Source organism: Bos taurus, chromosome 16 (genome assembly GCF_002263795.3).
Source record: "Bos taurus isolate L1 Dominette 01449 registration number 42190680 breed Hereford chromosome 16, ARS-UCD2.0, whole genome shotgun sequence".
NCBI classification, from domain to species: Eukaryota; Metazoa; Chordata; class Mammalia; order Artiodactyla; family Bovidae; genus Bos; species Bos taurus.
The window spans coordinates 68,485,009-68,506,104 of NC_037343.1; the positions used below are offsets into that span (position 1 = coordinate 68,485,009).

Sequence of the window (21,096 nt, forward strand, 5' to 3'; positions counted from 1 at the left end):
CAACAATGCACAGACCAGTTCCCTTAGCAAGAAATCCAGAAATCAGTTAAGAAGTTCCTAAACTTCAAATGAGCATGAAATCACCTGCATCAAAGCTGGTAGAAAAAATCCTGGCACAACTCCCCCCCACCTTGCAGTTCAGTGTGGTGCAACTGGGAGAAAACTCAGCTTCTGGCTTCTCCTTACAGAGGAAAGAAATTGGAACACACATCTAATGTCCTGTGTTTTTGGGGTACCACCCACAGGACAGGTTTTGGTCTTGCCTATCTTAGAGCACTTAGAGGACTCCATACACTCTAGATGCCTAGCAGACACTGAGAACCAAAGTGCTAAGTAGACTGAAGCTTGCTTCTGCCCCAGAGGACCCACGGTACAGCAGTCAGCAGTTACATCTTAATGATCTCTCCGTCAGGGCACTGACAAAAGTGGAGCATGTGTTTAATACTCTGGCTTTTGGGGAGGCTACTCAAAGGACTGGTTTCTATCTCTTCTGACTCAAAGCACTAATAGGATGCAGCATATTCTAGAAACATTAGGATTACTGAGCATAAAAGACCTGGGAAGCCTGCAGTAGCTCTAGAAAACCTGAAGTTACTGTACATATACTCCAGAGGTAGCAAGAGATTACAAACAGGCAAGCCCATCTAACCGGGAGTTTATATGCACAAGTCTGGGCCTTCCTGGTACTTCACATGGTAAAGAATCTGTCTGCAATGCAGGAGACCAGTGTTCAATCCCTGGGTCAGGAATATCCCCTGGAGAAGGGAATGCTACCCACTCTAGTATTCTTTCCTGGGGAATTCCATGGACAGAGGAGACTGGAGGGCTACAGTCCACTGGATCATAAAGAGTCAGACACAGCTGAGCAACTAACACACATACATATCCACATAAAAGGTTTGAGACCCACCAAATCTCATTCTGGGCAGACTGATGAAAGTCTTTCCCTGTACATGATCAGTCTGTACAAACTGAGAGAGGTGGCTGTTTTTTCAAAAATTACATATTATAAAATACAATTTTAAATCATAGTCTCATTCATTCATTCACTCAGTGTAAGAGGCAGTAAGCAATGGATAGGTGTAAAAATAATGAGTCATGTCTGTATGGAGATACAAACTATAAACAGATGGCAAAAGCAAAATATATGGATTATTTATTTCAACAAAATAAAAAATGTTAGTCTATCAGCCCTGATCCTAGAAACATGCTGATACTTATAAGAGAAAAAGAAAAAGGATAAATTGGGAGGTGGGGGAAGTTTTAGGGAGTTTGAATTCATGGATCCAATATCGTTCTGTTACTAACTGGTAGCAGGCTCTTAGAAAAATTGTTGAACTGTTTTTTTGTTGTTTAGCTCTAAAATGACAGAGTTTGACTAGGCAATATAGATTCCAAGTTCCAAATTCAACAAGTTTATTCCTTAAAATATTGTATGCAGTTAATTCAAAATACATTATGAAAAAATGTTGCTGATTTTTTCAGAGATCCCCTGACTTTCAGATATAAAAGTTATCACTTTTGCTTGTCCTCTGTATTTTGAGACTCAAAGACACACGCTGCAGTTTGGTTAATAATAAGATTAATGTTTTTTTTTTTTTTTTCTTTTTGCTCAAGGAAGAAGGCTATCTAAAGCAATTTAATCCTGCATAAGGGAAGACTCACAGGGCATAAAACACACAGACAAACATACAAACATACACACAAGTTCTCTATGGATCAAGAAATAATAAGACTGTGAGGTACTAACAAAAGGAGAATAAAGCAGGAAGTCTTGTCTTTATCAAAAAACTGGGTTTTGCATTACTTTTGCATAATGCATACAGACAGCACCGTATGGCTGTCCACGAAAAATATGCCCGAGGAATGATACCAATACTATAAAAAACATTATTCACAATTTTAATTAAACCAATTTATTTAAAACGAGCCTCAAGAAATAGATTCTTCAGGCCTGCTCAAATTAGGAGCCAAATGTCATCATCTAATAAACATCTTCCAGAAATGAAAACCGGTGTGAAGCTTTGGAACTTATTAATCAGAGAGGAAAGAAAGAACATTGATATTTATCAAGGAAAAAGTAATTATACAATTTTTTATGGTAGTATGTAAGCTGTAGCATGACCAGAAATGTCACTATTGTGGGAAGTTTTAAATAAAACAAATTTTTAAAGCAATAAATATATATCTTATATCTTAAAATAGAGATTAGGATGTATTTTGATAAAATAAAAACAAAATAAAGGGCTTCTGCCACACAGAGCCCATGCAAATCATCTAGCAGTTACTATGCTCATTGAAATGATCTTCTTCCCAATGGATCTTACACATACTAGGTTGAATATCTAGTATCAGCTTCAGAACCCTTAGTCATCTGTCCTCTCCTATCTTCCCCAAAAGTACACACATTACCAGGGATCATCACCCTTTAACATGTCTTCCTGAAAGACTCTCTCCTCTCCTACTAGCCCAAACCTCGTTTGTTCCCCCTTACTTAAAATTCTTCACAAAATCAACTTTCATTAAAATTTATCCAACTAATCTTTCTAATTTTATTTGATTAAATCCCCCTAACAAATCACTGTATTATTTGCCTAGCACTATTTTGACATAATTATGTTCGCTTCTTTCTTAATTTTCTATTTGTTGATTTCCATTACACGTAAAACCTAGACCATTTATGAAGACTAGAAAGCTCTGGCCAGCTTCCCTCAACTCACAAACAACAGCCCACCCACACCAGTGCTTGCATAGGTCCTAGGACACACCAAGGATGCTCTTCACCTTTGCATTTGCTGCCATCTCCTCCTGGAACACTTCCTCCCAAGATCTCTACGTGACTGACTCCCTCATTCAAACCTCATCTCACTGGCATCATCTCAGAGAAAACTCATCTGAACACAGCCCTAGAGGAGCCCTTCCCCTATCTCACTGGGTCATTCTTTGGTCTTTAGATTATTTGCACTTCCTGAAATTATCTTGTTGAGCCTTCTTTATCTTCAGTCACTTCCCACTGGTGTAGCAGCTTCAAGAGAGCACTTTGTCAGTATAGCTCTATGTTGATGACCCCTCTTGCTCGAAACCACACCTTTTAAAAAACACTGCATGCAGATGGAAAGTGCATTTTTACTACTTCCTTTAGATGGGTATATCTTCACATCATGTTACTTCAGGTCTCTCTAAGAGCTGATATGCTGTCTGAATATGACAGATGAATGGAAAAATATTTCCGAGTGAGGATTCAGTGGCATCACCAACTCGATGGACATGAGTTTGAGCAAGCTCCTGGAGTTGATGATGGACAGGGAAGCCTGGTGTGCTGCAGTCCATGGGGTCGCAAAGAGTCGGACACAGCTGAGCGACTGAACTGAACTGAGGATTCAGAAAGAGAGAACTCAGGATGTTCAGTGTGTGTCCAAATGTCCAAAAAAATTCCAACTCACAAAACTATGCTACAAATCAATGCTTTTTCTCCTATATGAGTGATAAGTTGACTAATCAAAATATAATTTTGTCTTATAAAATTTTTTCATAAAAACTGGAAATAAATGTCTCCATTTTTCATATGCTCTTGATGTGTGTATCCACTGGGACAGATGGAGAAGAGCAGCAGCCTGCCTCACCTTCTGAGAAGCAAGGGTAAAACAGATGTTCAGAGAAATCCTCACCAACCCCTCCCTCACCCAACAGGACCTTCAGAACTGCACCCAGAAACCTTTAAATTTCCTTATGGACTGATATGTAATTAACATTGTAAACTCTGTTTTACTAGAAAACAGCACAATCGCCTGAGCAGGCTCTAAAGTCAAAGCCAAGGAGATTTCTGCCATATTCACCAGCTGCTTCTTTGCTCAAGAAACACCTGGATGCTGCTACGTGAAAATATGCTGCCCACTAAAGAACATAATTTGTATTCATCTCCAGGACTATTTTAAAGAAAATAAGACCTTCCCTTTATTCCCCCTGAAAATAAAACGTAAGAACTCTACCATCTAATAGCAATCTTCTCCTTTCTAACCCATTTGGCCTTGCCTTGCTTGGAAATCTGTTAGTGAATCCTGACTACACTGTCACCTTGTTGGAAACACACACAGCACCACAGATACATGTGACTCTTGGTTAACACAAAACCTCCCTAAGGATGCCCCTTCAAACATGGAGGAGAAGCGAGGTACCTCTGCTCTCAGAGCCACACCAAACATCTGAACGGACACGGGCCAGTGTCTCCTCACCCACGAATCCCAGACTCTGCTTCCCTGGCACCATTAGTGTCCTCTTAGGCCGAATGCACACGGTGTCCAAGGAGAGAGGAGCGCCTTTTACCATATCCGTCGCTTATATCAAATATTTTTAAATCTCCCTCTCTCTATATATATGAATAGCAGTGACGGGAAAGGAGAACTTTTCCATTTGCCCCAAAGGAACATGCCCTGTTTTAGCTTATGAGTTCTGATGACCCCCCCATATTCCTCGAAGTGAGTTTTAGCAAAATAACAATAGATGCATAACTGGAGAAAAGAGGTGTTACAATAGCCAAGAAACTATGTGGGGACCCTAAAAAGGGAACATTTAAGAATTAAAAATTCTTTTTACTGAAATGTGCATCACTGCAACCAACCTGGTCGTGTGACAGTGTCTACTGCGGGCCTTCACCTTGTCCAAAGTGCTCACATTTGTCACTTTCCTTATTGCCCAGAGTCCCCTTCATGGTCACACCACCAGAGAACATAACTTACTTCTTTTTTTTTTTTTTAATTATAAAATAATAATCTCATTTTATTTATTTTTTTTTCATAACTTACTTCTACAAGTTTCTGGTAAGCTGTGATTTCTTAGGTACCCCTAAAAAGAAGCACATACTTTTAAACTTGCTGGCTGGCTGCTGCTCTTGCTGCTCAGTCACTAAGTCGTGTCCAACTCTTTGTCACCCCATGGATTGTAGCCCATGAGGCTCCTCTCTCTGTGGGATTTTCCAGGCAATAATACTAGAGTAGGTTGCCATTTCCTTTTCCAGGGGATCTTCCCAACCCAGGGGTCAAGCCTGCATCTCCTGTGTCTCCTGCATTGGCAGGTAGATTCTTTACCTCTGAGCCACCTGGGAAGCCATTTTTAAACTTGACACTGCAAATATTGGCAGTTTCACAAAACATTATTATAGACTGAGGACTAATTGGAGCTCTCTCACATATAACAACAAATTCTAAATAAATTGGAGTTTTCTGAGAAAAATTAAAATCAGAACAGAATGAAAGCACATTGAGTATATTTTTGAACACATATGCAAGATAACTAATCATAGAGGGGAAATAAAGCAGTTGTGCATAGAGAAAGGCGGCTTTGCCAATCAAATAGCTATTATAAGGGAGTGCATAAGGACATAGAAACTAATTAACAAAATGTAAGAAGTCATAAAAAGAAGAGTATGTACTAAAGACTGAGAAACAAACATTCTTTGTAAAAAAAAAAGCATACATTTGGTTACAGATCTAAAAGGAAAGCCTTTAATAGTTTAGAAATGTAGATACAATACATATATATCTGAAAGGCTTAAATCTGTTTGAAGGTATCTGTTCTGCAGTTTTAATTTTACACTAAAAAGGGAAATGTCAAAGAGTGGAAGTACTACCATGATCTTGAGGATTGTGAAATGCCTGATGTTCAATTAAATTTTTAAAATCTCACGTGCCTGGGTGAAGAGGCACATGAATGAGAATTGAAGCTCATCTTTGTCAAGTGAAAACTAATGGACTTGTGAGAAAATAACCTAGGTTACCCTTTTCAAATGAGCTTCCAAGGTGGCTCAGTGGTAAAGAATCAGCCTGCCAATGCAAGAGACACAGGTTCGATCCCTGGGTTGGGGAGATCCCCTGGAGGAGGAAATGGCAACCCACTTCAGTATTCTTGCCTGGGAAACCCCATGGACAGTGGAGGCTGATGGGCTACAGTCCATGTGGTCACAGAGTTGGACACAACTGAGCAAATGAGGACACACGCACGCACCCTTTTCAAATAGTGTTTTCAGTAACCTAGAAGAAGCCTCAAATCACTGCAATTCTTTGCCTGAAGGCATCATTCAACAATGCTAGCGTACAAACGCTAGGCATTACTAGACAGGTAACAGAAGGAAAACAGAAGGGAAAAAAAAAGGACAGAAAGAATCAAAACCGGCAGACACTCTTGTGCTACATTATGATTCCTCCTCTTCTGGAATACTGTCCACAGATTTAATTGACACTTATCAAAATGTTAACTTATCCTTCAAAAAAGGATAAGTGAAATAATCTAGGAGACGCTTTAAGCTAAGGAAAAGATTAAAAAACACGACTACCAGAAAGTCAAAGACCCAAGACACATCGTCAAGAATTATAAAAGCATACAAGCTGAGTGAGAATGAATTTAGATGCGGTAGGGGATGAAGATTAAAAAGACAGTGTCCCTCTCTTTAGATGGGAATTACATTCCTTTGTTTGCAAAATTCACTAGGCAAGTGGCTTAAAACTTAAAGGATGTAATTCTATAAAAGAGCGAATTAAAGGGAAAACTTTATTGAATAGAAAGTGAGACATATCTCAAGAGAAAGTACAGGGTGAAATACAGCTAAATTCACAGAGTTTAGATAAATGAAGCTTATGGATATTAGATCCATGACAGATTTTTTATAATGTCAGAATGCACAGGGTAGACATATCCCTTTTAAAGCTGGCTTTATAAAGGGAACCGTGGTACTGCTTCTAAATGTTCCTCAGTACCATTGTTAAGAGTAAGAAATCCGAAGCTAGATAAATTACTCTTCTTGATTCAGCCAAGATATTCAAATGTTCATAAAAATAAAAGGCAGGGAAGCAGCTGAAAAAGATAGAAAACATCATCTCATTCCCTTACTGAAAAGGATATCATCTAATCTATGTGAATACTTAAAATTAACAAAATAGGAATGAATGGGGCCATGCCTCTGAGTTTAGACCAGAGGCTCCCAGTTTAATGGCTAAAAAAGAACCATCATTCATTTCCTGAGATGAAAACATTTCAGAATGTAGCAGTTCTACTACTCCAAGATCTAGAGGAGAGGAGTAGTTCTCTCTTGCAATGCCACACGCTCTAGTCTATACTCTTCAATACTCCGTACTTGAACCCTTCAGTCAATGCTTCAGTTTCCTCTACACATTACTTATGAAAAGAATGAACCATTTGGACCAAAGGACCAAAAGAGAATTAAAATCCCCACCACAAGGGACATTGGGGGCGGTCAGCACTCTGTGTTAGGTCTTCTATGTCAAAACCCTTCAGACGATATCTAACATGAAGACTTGGAATATTCCTGAATTGCCCCCTACACAACGGTGAGCAAAAAATGGAGATGGCAAAATGGCATGCCTATGTGATCCCTTGTGTGTACAGTTCTGCATCGACATATGAATATGTGTGCACACACACACACACACACACCAGTCTATTCCATTTGTATATAATGCCTAAAGAGAGGTCTTGGCCAACTCTGGGGGGAAGTACTTCAGATTGTTACCTTCTTCTTGATATCTACTGGAATCATCTGGATTTTGTACAAGATACTATTAATACTTTGTGAATGTTACAAGTCAAGAAAGGGATGCAAGTGCTATAATCCTACAGACAGAATGTTAACTTAGTCTGTTGCAATTATTTCCCTCTGCTTTTCCACTCTTCACTTCTGTCCACCTCCTCCTTCCAGGTAAGAATTCACCAGCTCTAAATCGCCTTCCCTGACTTACCTCACCTGCTCAGGCTTCAGCATGACTTGTGCCTAACCACGTGTTTCTGCATTATATTTTAGCTGCTCATTGTGGCCTTATAATTGTACTCTAGCTTTCCACAGCATCTATCTTGCCTTCACACTCACAGACCTGCTGCACCTTCTGCTGCTGATCTAAGCACAGCAAGGAGTGTATAGGTGCACTAGCAACTTCAAATGAAGACGGTGTCTCCTTGGTGCACAAGTCAGAAATCTGATCTAGTTTGCAGGACTGGATAAAACCGGGGCCCCGGGTGAGAACACACAAGAAAATAATGTTGCTTTCAAAAAGGCATTTGGAACAATGGAAACGAACTACAGAATCTCCAGAAGGACAACTCTGCAATTCTAATGCTCGTTATGCCACTGTCGGGACCTTAAGCCAAAAAAGGCTGAGTAACCTGGGGTTAGACATTCTGTGCCTCAGTTTCCTTATCTACAAAAGGGGATGATGAAGAATAACCTCTCTGCTTCCTGACCAAACAAAATCAAATTACTTCTTAAAAAGATGTATTCTTGAACTAGGGCTTCTGGGGTAGCTCAGCTGGTAAAGAACCCACCTGCAATGCAGGAGACCGCGGTTGGATTCCTGGGTCAGGAAGATCTGGAGAAGGGATGGGCTTCCTACTCCAATATTTTTGGGCTTCCCTGGTGGCTCAGACAGTAAAGAAACTGCCTGCAATGTGGGAGACCTGGGTTCGATCCCTGGGCTGGGGAGATCCCCTGGAGGAGGGCATGGCAACCCAACTCCAGTATTCTTGCCTGGAGAATCCCATGGACAGAGGAGCCCGGTGGGCTACAGTCCATGGGGTTGCAGAGTCAGACATAACTGAGTGACTAAGCACAGCACAGTCCAGCACCCTTGAACTAAATACTTATTGGGTATTTACTATCACTAGACATTCTGCTACACACATTCTTGTGTAACCATCTAAGCAAAAGGCCCTGGAGATGGAGTCACAAGGAAGAATCTAATCAAGGTACCATTTTGTCTCTTCCTGAACCACAAGGCACTTAATCTGTCTGTGCCTCAGTTTCCACATTGTACAAATGTGAACTAAAATATACATGTCAGGGGCTGTGTGAATTAAGTAATGTAATATGCCTTAACATGCAAAATAGTATTCAAATATATGACAAAATTAAAATGTAAATATACAACTCTAAGAATTTTACAGCCACCATCATAATTTATATTGACAGATATATACTAATCAAGCTTCACTCTAATACCATTTTAGCTTTACATTTAAGTCATGTTTTTAGTTTAGCCCAAATAAATTGTCAGCCAAAATCTATTTTTAAATGTATTACAATGTATTTGCAAAAGAATTTCTCATATTCTCCAATAACCATTCCAGCTATCAAATCATGTCATTATTATTTGAAAATAATCCTTTTTAATGATATCAGTTTGGGTCATATTTTATTGATATATAATATTCATATAGCACCTTACTAATCTTTTAACAAATATTAACTACTTAATTTTCATATATCCTTTGGAGATAAAATATTTTTCTGACAACTACTTTTATGCTTTATACAAAAACTTAAGTGTAATTAGAAAACAGTGAATGAAAATATCTCAGTTGTTACTTAATGTACTTACACCTGGAAAAAAAGTTTTCTATTTCAATGCTTTCACTCTGAAAGTCATATTGCATTAAAATATAGGGAGAGATGGGAGGCAAACACATCTCACTAAGAAAGTAGCAAATGAGAGAATTCCAGGAAATCCCAGGAAAACTGGAAATTGACAAGGTTTTCCTTAAGACTTCTGTATCACCCTTGATACCATATTCCATCTTGTAACTGTGAAGACAGTGCTCCTGAGCAATCCTCAACCTTGAATCCCAGTTTTTTAAATAACTCCTAGATATTCTGGTAAAATAATCCATGCTACTAGAGGGAGAAGGGGATGACAGAGGATGAGATGGTTGTATGACATCATCAACTCAATGGACATGAGTTTGAGCAAACGAGATAGTGAAGGACAGCCTGGTGCGCTGTAGTCCATGGGGTCACAAAGAGTTGGTCATCACTGAGCGACTGAACAACAAACAGCAACTGGAAGTTTACACATTATGCTGTCTAAAAGTGCCTTCTCCGGAGATTAACCCAAAAGTATTTATGGGATGTTTAAATATTTGGGGGGTATTTCTTTTTTTGTTAAAATAATGTTCTAAAGCCAAAATTCATCCAAAAGAAAAGACAGCCATTTTAGATGCTTTCTGGACAACATGATATTGTATCCATAAATAAAATGATCAAAGATGAACATATGTGTGTGTGTATCATATATATGGGGCTTCGCAGGTGGCACAGTGGTAAAGTGGTAGATTTCTTCTGCCAACGCAGGAGATGCATGAGAAGTGGGTTCAATTCCTGGGTTGGGAAGATCCCCCGGAGCAGGAAATGACAAGCCACTCCAGTATTCTTGTCTGGAGAATCCCATGGATGTAGGAGGCGGGCTACAGTCCATAGGGTCCGAGAGAGTCAGACGTGACTGAGCCACTAAGCACACACACATACAAACACACACATATGTATAAAAGATGAACACATGCTCCCCTAAGTGGAAGCCAAATATCTTATATACCTGGATGCTTATACAAAATAAAATAATAGCTACCAAACCATTGTATACAGAACGGTATGAATCACGATACTATGTAGAACCATGTAGTATCACTCACTACCATATACAATCAGTATATTTTTGTGCATTTTTCATACTCCCAACTATCCTATTTGCCATTAAAAGAGAAACAGTCTCAAACATAATTGCCCCAAACATTTTCAGTGGCTCCCATGATTAGAGACCACTTTTTACATGTTTCTTTAAAGGGTCTCTATGCAAAGAAAATGTAACCTTAGGAAATGTGGGGGAATGGGGTGATACAGGCTGCTAAAATGAGAGAAACCTCCTTGAACTCTTAGGTTGTAAATCAATCATTCACGTAAATTCGGGATCTATTTCTTAGCAACTTCGACATGTTGAACGTTCTCCTGGGAGTTTACTATAATCTTTATCCATCTCAACCTACACCCATTCTCCAGGTGATTTTATCCAAAGTCTTGACTTCAAATGGTTTTGGCATAAAGATGAGTTCCAAAAGGATATCTTCCTCCTGACCCTTCCCCAAAAGGCCAACACATCTCCAGCATCCCACACAACATCAACCCTTGGATGTGCTCACAGGCATCTCAGGTTTAACTTGGCTGGGCTGGAATTGGCCTGAGCCGTTGGGCTACAATAACCACACAACACCGTCCCCTGGTAAAGGCATGAGACACGCCGATCAAGGCTGTTTTATAACCACGGCCTGAGGCGCTTCAGGGAGGTGAGCACCAGCTTGTCGGCATTATTTGTGGATGACAGTGTGACAGATGATTTGCACCTGGTCCCAGAGAGTCTCCTGGAAAGCGGTGCTACCGAGGCTGACGGTATGGCAAGAAAATGCCGAAGTGGCCAGCAGGGGACCGGAAACTCCAGTCAAGACGCTGTTTTGGTCTTCCTGGTCCCATGGCGTTCTAAGCATACACCAGAGGTTCTTGATCCAAGGAAAGAGTATGGACTGAGGGTGCTGCAGTACTGTGCCATGTTCCCTGACTGTTACTGGGGGTCCTATGAATCTTCTTTGGGCTTTACAGGTAGCACGAGTGGTAAAGAACCCATCTACCAATGCAAGAGACATAAGAGTTGTGGGTTCAATCCCTGGCTTGGGAAGATCCCCTAGAGGAGGGCATGGCAGCTCACGCCAGTATTCTTGCCTGGAGAATCCCATGGACAGAGGAGCCTGGTGGGCTACGGTCCACAGGGTCGCAAAGTGTCAGACACGACAGAAGTGACTTAGCATGCACACACGCAGGGATCTTCTTCAGTAACCAAAGTCTGTCTAAAGGACACTATCAGAGCCCAAAACTAAGCTCCCCTGGCTCTCTTCCTCATCTCAGAAAAATGAAAACTGCCTTCTCTTAGTTCTTCAGGACAAACATATTGGGGTTACCTTTAACGCCTCACCTTTGCCCTGCCCATCTTGTCCGTGAGTAAGTCTCACTGGCTAGCCTTGCAAACTATATCTAGAATCTGACCATATCTTTCAACCTTTACCACAACCACCTTATTTCAAGCTCCCCTTATCCCTGATCCATCACCAGGATTATCACAGGAGCCTCAGAACTGCTTTCTCGGTTTCTGCCTTTGGCCTCCTGCAGTCTATTCTCAAGTCAGCAGCCAGAGGGATCCTGGTGAAACACACGCCAGAGGACACTCATCTGTACCAAAAGAGCCAAACTCCTGATCATCACTTACAAGGCCCTACAAGACTTGGCCCTCATTACCTGCCTGACATCCCTCTCTCCCATGCCCTCCCAGAATCCCAGCTGCTCCTCTGCACGCAAGGGACGCTCTCATCTCTGGGATATGCAGAACCCTCTGCTGAGTGTTATTCCCCAAATGGTTCCTGAGTTAATTCCTTCATTAAAAATCACCTTATCCGTGAAGCTTCTTCAGTGACCTTATCTAACATTCATCACCAGGACCATCCAACATTTCCTACCCCTCTTCACTCTTATTTTTTCCTCCTGAGACTTATCACTCCCTAACAAACTCTCTTCCCTTAGGAGAATGCAAGCTCACCCAGAGCAAGAATTTTCATGTTTTATTCTCTACTGTGTTTCAGTGGCTGGGACAATGCACATAGCAGGAATTTAATAAATACTTGTGAATGAATAAGTGATAGTAGAATTAATACAAAACAAAGTGTTTTTTTTTTTTTTAAGTCTAGTCTGTTGGCATTCTAAGAAGGCAGGTAGCTCCAGGCATCCCCTGGTACCCAGCCAATGCCCTCAGTGGCACCCCTCCTCCAGAAGGAGGGGACCAGGCCTAGGATAAAGCCCACCTCCTTCATATGGAACAAGAGGCCTTGCTCTCCTCTGTCAGACTTGCTCATAATGCCGCCTGTCACACCCAGACAATCCAGTTACACCATGCCTTCTGCCTCAAACATCTGCTGATCCCCAGTCTTCCTCCAGAGAGCTCTGATTCCACAATGAAAATCCAGTTTCCCTTGCACTACTTCTTCTGTGTCTTCTCCACTCTCACTGGGTGGTTAATTTCTTCCTCAGCAGCTCAGCTCCAATCCGTAAGTGCTTACCTTATGATTAAGTTCATAACAGTCTCCTCCATTGACCCTGGAGGAGAGAGGATCTTAAGAGAAGCCAAGTTATTTCCATCACTTTACTTGGCTCAATATCCAGCACAAAGGTCAACACAGTGGAAGTGCTCAATAAACGCCACTGAATGAATCCATAAGGACAAAACTGAAAGGAGGGAACCGTGCAGAGAATATAATCCCCCAACAGGAAGACTCCAAGACCTAGATCTGAGGCTACCACACGACCTACCACATGTTAAATGTGTCCGTTTCTTCACCCAAAGAGCAGATAGAATAACTTACCCACCTACCTCACAGAGGGTAGAGCTCAAATGGTAAAACAAAAGTCAAATATCCCATGAAATACTTTGTATCAATGAATAGATTAAAAATTTTTGCTCTTTTTTTAAATCTCATAACTGATTCAGCAAACACGGAAATAACTAGATCAAAACCAGGTACACCTAATATAAGAGTTTTCCAGTAGTCACGTATGGATGTGAGAGCTGGACAATAAAGAAGGCTGAGTGCTGCAAAATTGATGCTTTCGAACTGTGGTGCTGGAGCTGACTCTTGCAAGTCCCTTGAACAGCAAGGAGATCAAACCTGAATACTCTTTGGAAGGGCTGATGCTATAGCTGAAGCTCTAATATTGTGGCCACCTGATGCAAATACCTGACTCATTGCAAAAGACCCTGATGCTGGGAAAGAGTGAAGGCAGAAGGAGAAGAGGGCAACAGAGGATAAGATGGTTGGATGGCATCACCAGTTCAATGGACGTGAACCTGGGCAAACTCCAGGATGGTGAGGGACAGGGATGCCTGGTGTGCTGCAGTCCGTGGGATCAAGCAGAGCTGGACACGACTTGGCAACTGAACAACAACAGCAACCTGTAGCTCAGACGGTAAAGAATCTGCCTGCCACTCAGGAGACCCACGTTTGACCCCCGGGGTGAGAAGATCTCCAAGAGAACGACAACCTACTCCAGTGTTCTTGCCTGAAGAATTTCATGGACAGATAAGCCTGGTAGGCTACAGTCCAAAGAGGAGGACTGAGTATCTAACACTTTCACTTTTTTTCACATATTGGAGAAGGCAATGGCACCCCACTCCAGTACTCTTGCCTGGAAAATCCCATGGATGGAGGAGCCTGGTAGGCTGCAGTCCGTGGGGTCGCTAAGAGTCGGACACGACTGAGCGACTTCACTTTCACTTTTCACTTCCATGCATTGGAGAAGGAAATGGCAACCCACTCCAGTGTTCTTGCCTGGAGAATCCCAGGGACAGAGGAGCCTAGTGGGCTGCCATCTATGGGGTCGCACAGAGTTGGACACGACTGAAGTGACTTAAAAGCAATATAACTATGCCTCTACGGGCTTACAACATTCAAACAGGAGTAAACCAGGAAGTGTTGTCCAAAAAGAATATTAAAATACAGGTTATATATTCTCTATGTATATGGAGAGAAAGCTATGCTATTGAATATAAATCATTGCATATAGAAGACTATAATTTGATATTCATTACACTTTACTAAATAAAATGATAGAAAACTTTGCCGCAAACTTTAATGCTTATTACCTGTTTTTAGAGGCAGTAAATTTAAGAACAAAAAGCACAGGCTCTGGAGTCTGTCCATTTAGCTTTGAATAACAGTACAGTCTAACTTTTAGAAAATTAGCTCCTTCTGATTCAGTTTCACATAAGTTAAATATACATAATAAAGCACATTCCTCATAGAGTTGTTTAAGAGAATTAAAAGAGATAACACATATAAAGAGTTAGAACATTGCCTTGCACATAGAAATTACTCATTAAATTTTGGCTATTATTAATGTATTCATGACTCTTGAAATTTAAAGATGTTTTCATATATTTTTCTGTACTGACATCAAACTAACAAATGTAAAGAAAGTTGAAAAATCAAAGTTTTCAAAGTATTTCATCCCAGAAAAGATCTCTTTGTCTTGATATCTCTGCCGCCACCTCAATCTTGCCTTAGAGGGCCTGTGCCAAAAACAGCACTTAGATGGAACACACATGTTGGGAATCAAAAGAGAAGAAGAAGTTGCTCTCATGTGCCTTAAGGCTGCATTCCCCTATCTCCCCTTCCCGCCCTGCCCCCAAACGTAGGCTACCCTGTGACACAACCGCAGCATGGAATGAGGTTGCAATTGCCCACTCAGACGTGTAATTAATAGTAAAAAAAAAAAAAAAAGGCAGAGACATCACTTTGCTGACAAAGGTCCATTTGGTCAAAGATACTGTTTTTCCAGTGGTCATGTATGGATGTGAGAGGTGGACCATAAAGAAGGCTGAGCCCCGAAGAAATGATGCTTTTGAACTGTGGTATTGGAGAAGACTCTTGAGAGTCCCTTAGACTGCAAGGAAATCCAACCAGTCCATCCTAAAGGAAATCAATCCTGAATATTCATTGGAAGGATTGATGCTGAAGCTGAAGTCCCAATACTTTGCCACTTGATGTAGAGCCGACTCATTGCAAAAGACCCTGATGCTGGGAAAGATTGAGGGCAGGAGCAGAAGTGGGTGACAGGGGATGCAATGGTTGGATGGCATCACTGACTGAATGGACATGGCTTTGAGCAACCTCCGGGAGATAGTGAAGGTCAGGGAAGCCTGGCATGCTGCAGTTCATGGGGTGACAAAGAGTCAGACATGACTTAGTGACTGAACAATAACAACAAAGATTAGGTTAATGTAGGTAACCTAAGGTTAACTGAGGCGGGTCTTACTGTCTTACTATCCACTTCCTCCTCCTTGCCCACTCATCACAAAAAGAATCCAGAGTTCCTTCTCTCTCAGCACGAGGCCTGAACTTCTAACATCACCTGATTCACCCTCAGCACTGAAAGCCATGAAAGAGTGCAGACTCGGAGGAATAAAACCAGATCTGAAGACCTGAACTTTGATCCTAGTGATACTGTCGGAGTGAGTCAGTGGGGCTTTCTCTGTGTTAGTTTCCTAATCCGTAGTGCTGCAATACTACTGCTAATATGACTACTCATGAGGCTCTAAGGCAGGAGTAAAAGGGGAAACAAACATGGGGAAAACACTTGGAAATTTATGAGAATCACACAAATGAAATGTAATTCTAATATATGATTCCTGGCTCATTCGCTTTCCTCCCTATTTAGACACTGATCTTGACCCTTGGAGCCATGCCATTACAAAGATTTCTCTGATAAGAAGAAGTTATATTCAAAGAGAGAAAAATAATTTATTTAAACCACAGGGTTAGAAAGGTGATGGCTATGACTATAAATAACAGGTAACCTCTGCATTTAAAAGTACTGACTAAGCACCAAAATCCTTAAGATTTTTTGAGAAGCAAAAATACTCAATCAGCAGTGAATATCAATAAGGCTAAAATGGATTGCCTGTGGATAGCAGAAAGAAATAAAAATTAGGTCATAGACTGAGCTCCATTTGTGTTTATTCCAAAAACAATGTAACATTTTCTTTTTCTGCCAAAGACAATGTCTCTGGAGAAGGTAAGAATGCAACTACCTGAAACAGATGCTTCCACCCAATTAAAGGATAAGCAGGGAAGGAAAAATCACAACAGGAGCAAACAAACCTAACACTTCTTGAGCACCTCAATGCCTTACATGGATTATCTCGTTACTCCTCACAGCAGCCTGTTTGATAGCTCTTCTTCCTTCATTCTAGATAGATTAAGAATTAGAGAGGAAAATTACTTGTTCAAGATAACACCTCTAGTAAAGTACTCAAATGGAGTTTAAAACATCTTGCTGCGAAGTCACTTCAGTTGTGTCCGACTCTATGCGACCCCATAGATGGCAGCCCACCAGGCTCCCCCATCCCTGGGATTCTCCAGGCAAGAACACTGGAGTGGGTTGCCATTTCCTTCTCCAATGCATGAAAGTGAAAAGTGAAAGTGAAGTCGCTCAGTCATGCCCAACCCTCAGCGACCCCATGGACTGCAGCCTACCAGGCTCCTCCCTCCATGGGATTTTCCAGGCAAGAGTACTGGAGTGGGGTGCCATTGCCGTCTCCTTAAAACATCTTATCCAATCCCAAAGTTTAGATTTTTATCACAACTTCATGTTCCCTCTGCCAAAATAACCAGGAACTCTTCTAAAACTCAAGGGAAGTGGGGATTCTTCAAAGATTTTTAGTACTGCTACGGATGATATGCACCAATCAAGAGTGAAGTGGAAATGATCTTATGCAGGAATAGGAAATGGGATGGTTGAATCAATATTATCTGGCAGGTACATTGTCAATACTGAAAATGGCGCCATCATCTACAAATAGTAGGGAATTCAGTATCTAGTGGCTAAAGAACCTTTCCAAAATTTAAGTCCAACAGATGAGATGCAGAAGTGCTGAATGTGGTAGATGAGGATAAGAGCATACTAGCTTTCATAGCTTTTAACAAAACTTGAATGAGAACTTGTGTGTGTATTCTATAAATAGGGGGATAAAAGACAGAAGTAACATTTGGGGATCCATGGCAAGAGGGAATATGAGAAGAAAGGCCGTAGAGCAAGAAACTGGGTAAAAAATCACTAATAATTTCTTCCCGCAATCGATTATCCCAGCTCACTCAAATGACATAAAAAAACCAAACATAACATAAGGAAGAAACTGCTCAGTTGATGACTCACAGAATGGTTTTCAACCTCATTTGACTTAAAACTGGTAAGAAAAGTAGGCTCCATAGAAAAATGAATATATATATATATAATTAAAATGTGTTCAACTATCAGTCAGATCTCTCCTTGAAATAAAATTCTAGGGTTTTCATCTTGACCAAGATTCTTGGTTGGACCAATGTATTCTTTTAAACAAAAGAAATCTACAACAAAAATACAGCCATCTCCAAGGCATCTAACTGAAATTTTTACATCATTTTGGGATTAACATTTTTTTGAAAAAAAAAAAAAGTTTTTCCATAAGGATACTACTCTGCCATTATAGAGTACATTAAAACTAAATTACTTTTTATTCAAAAACTCCATTTTTCTGTGTTAGTAGTAAATTGCTTTTAGTTGGGGTTTAGAGAAGCAATGATTAATCACTTCTGCACAGACACCTAAAAAGGCCAGTTACTGGAGTTATACTTTGGTTAGATTAAAGAAGTGAGCGATGGCTTGTTAACCATGAGGGGTACCCACTTGAAGCGGGTCACACCACAAACCCATCTTTTCTTCCCTATGACGGCCAGTGCCACAATTATTGCACTTTCCCCACCTCGTACTTTCCCTTCATTTGTCACAGCCAAGTTTCTCAGCCGGCAAGGGTCCTCTCAACTTGAGGGCCTCCAGCAGGGTGACCCCACGTGCACGGGTGTTCACTGGCAGTTCCAAGACAAGGCAAACAGAAAGAAGGGAGGTGACACAGGAAAGAAGCAGAGAAATACAAGGGCAGGAGGGGATGAGAAGGAGCAGCGAGCCGGAGAAATAAAGGAGAAGGTAAACGAGAAGGAGAAGAGACGACAAAGGCAGGAAAAGAGGGAGGCGGCACAATAACAAGAAAAAGAAACCAAAGTGGTCCAGGCTAACGGGAAAAGTGGAAGAGGACCCCACGGGCACATGGACGGCCAAATGCTGAGTTACTGCCTCTTCTTACTTGTCTTCCCCACAGGGAAAACGGAGTAACAACTACTGGGCGCCTTACCTGGATGAGTTCGTCCAGCTCGGTTGAATTGACACAGGCGTGTTGGGAAATAAACGTCTGCTTCTGGATCACGATGGTGGTCCGCTGGGAAATCTCGTGAGGCTGCTCCAAGGCTTTGAACACGGTGGCTCCGATGATGAGATAGAGGACGACCACCAGGAAAATCGTGGAGACCGTCTTCCATTTCATAACATTGATGGTCGTGTCACTCTCCACCCGGGAAGCTAGCACGGTGGGTTTGGTGGAGAAGGAGAGCCTGGGTTTGGAGTTCTGAGCAGCAGACTTAGGATCCAGCAAATCAGGGGCCGCCACTGCCAACAACAGAGAAGGGAGGTTAGAGGGGTCAGCAAAAGTGGTCTGGATTCCGCCTGCTATCCTGGTGAGAGCTCCAGAGCCTAAACCAGAAGTGTGCCCATGAGGTTGCATCCAGGACCATATATGAGGTTCAGGGAGAAGGGGGTGGGTCTCAGCTCTCTGCTGCTATTGGGGTTTCCAACAGGAGGAGAAAAAAGCCAGGAGGTGGACCAAGAACCTTAAAAAAAATGAATAAAAGAATGCCTGCAGTCTTCCTAATTAATTTAAAAATTTATACCTGTCCAACACGCTAGTGAACACATTTGCAGAACTCCTAAGAGTTGATGGTACTAAACTAGATATCTGAATGCTCATAAAGAAGGCTAATGTATTATTCCTGTTCTCAATAACACTCTATATCACAAGCAAATTATCTAAAAATTCATTACAATAAAGGAGCTGTATTATAAGGGAATTTGCACTCCAGACATTGTTGCTCGAAGTAAAACATTAGTAATTATCCGGTAAAACGTGATAGCAAATAAACCACTCAATAGCTCTATCATTTCTTTTTGCCCGTGTCCAAGGTGGGCTCATGATTAAGTATTCTCTGTATTTTGTTATTCAATCTCTGATATCTTGAAAAAAGAAAAACAAAAGTATTGTCACCCATTCAGGCTCAGTCACAGGTGAAGCCAAGAGATGACATGTTCTTTCCATTTTAACAGTGAACATTATCAAGGGAAAAAAAATGAAAACCTTGTCTCACACCTTAGACCTCCATGCTCTGTATAAAGCTAATTGCTCCATTAGAGTGGATTTATGCGTTCTCTTACAAATTCCCATATACTCTGAGGTGACTCTAAATCCATTTATTATTTATCTCAGCTGTTCCAAAATATCATTAATGGATTTATTTTTAGAAAATTCAAGAGATACTAGACTTCAACTTGCTAAACGGAAAATAAGCCATTTACTACAGAGTATTTGACTGGAAAGGTAACGCTGAACCAAAAGGGGTAACAGAATGGCTGAAAGAGGGGACACTTCAAAATATCATTAACTCAGACAGAATAATTGATTCACCATCCATAATTCTTACAAATATAAGTAAAATTACTTTGTTGTTGTTTAGTTGCTAAGTCATGTATGACTTTTTTCAACCCCATGGCCGGTCAGGCCCCTCTGTCCATGGGATTTCCCAGGCAAGAATACTGGAATTTCCTTCTCCAGAGGATCTTCCCAACCCAGGGATTGAATCCACGTCTCTTACATTGGCAGGTGGATTCTTTACTGCTGAGCCATGAGGGAAGCCCAAAATTACGTTGGTGTTTAATAAAATTATAACCTAATCTGAATAACACTTTTCAGGTAAGTACATAAGAAATACCTATGTAATTGCACCCAAACATCATACAGGTACCTGAAATTACTTGAAAATAAGAAGGGAATAAGGAGTGTCATCACCGACTCGGTGGACATGAGTTTGAGTGAACTCCAGGAGTTGGTGATGGACAGGGAGGCCTGGTGTGCTGCAATTCATGGAGTCGCAAAGAGTCGGACACGACTGAGAGACTGAACTGAACTGAACTGAAGGAGTGTCAATTTTCACATGACTACATACTCTGCCCTCTTGTCTACCACTGTGAGTTAAATGTAGGACTGCCACAGTTGGAGTTCATAAAATAAATCATCTGTTGCCCATCAGAAAGAAGCTTTGCAAACAAAGCTATGTGAAGCACCAGACCTAAGTAAGGAGTGTTGTGTAATGATGGCAGGTAACAGAGTGCTCCTCAATCAGCATAACTCTGAATGATTCTGACTTTGAAGGGAAGTCAGCCCCCTGATGAAGTAACTGTAGCCTGGGCTCCAAGTGGGGATTCCACATAAGTACAGGTCATTTCAGCAGTTTCAAATGGTTCAACCTGCTACGCACAGATATGTACACATTTTCCTCCTGATACAGTCACCTGCTTCAAATAAAACCACAAATTAGCAGACACCTTTTAACACGTGATATTCATAAAGGAAACTTAATCTCAAATAAGCACTGGAAATGTGTTTCATGGCCACAGTCCATGGGGTCTGGACTGTAGACCACAGAGTCCAACACGACTGATCAACTAAGCACGGCACAGCACGTGTTCAAGGCTTTAATTTTTTGAAACATTTTAATAGAAATGTTGATAACAGCTGAAATTACTGTCAT

The 21,096-nt window shown here is 41.1% G+C and overlaps 1 protein-coding gene across 5 annotated transcripts in view; it reads right to left on the reverse strand.

The window, feature by feature from the left end:
* Nucleotides 1-21,096, reverse strand: part of KCNK2 (potassium two pore domain channel subfamily K member 2) — a 225,171-nt gene that overhangs the window by 114,341 nt on the left and 89,734 nt on the right. For all 5 annotated transcript variants that reach the window (XM_005217328.5, XM_059875241.1, XM_005217329.5 and 2 more), the window contains 1 exon segment: nucleotides 18,594-18,904. In XM_005217328.5, the coding sequence (XP_005217385.1) occupies nucleotides 18,594-18,904 (311 nt within the window).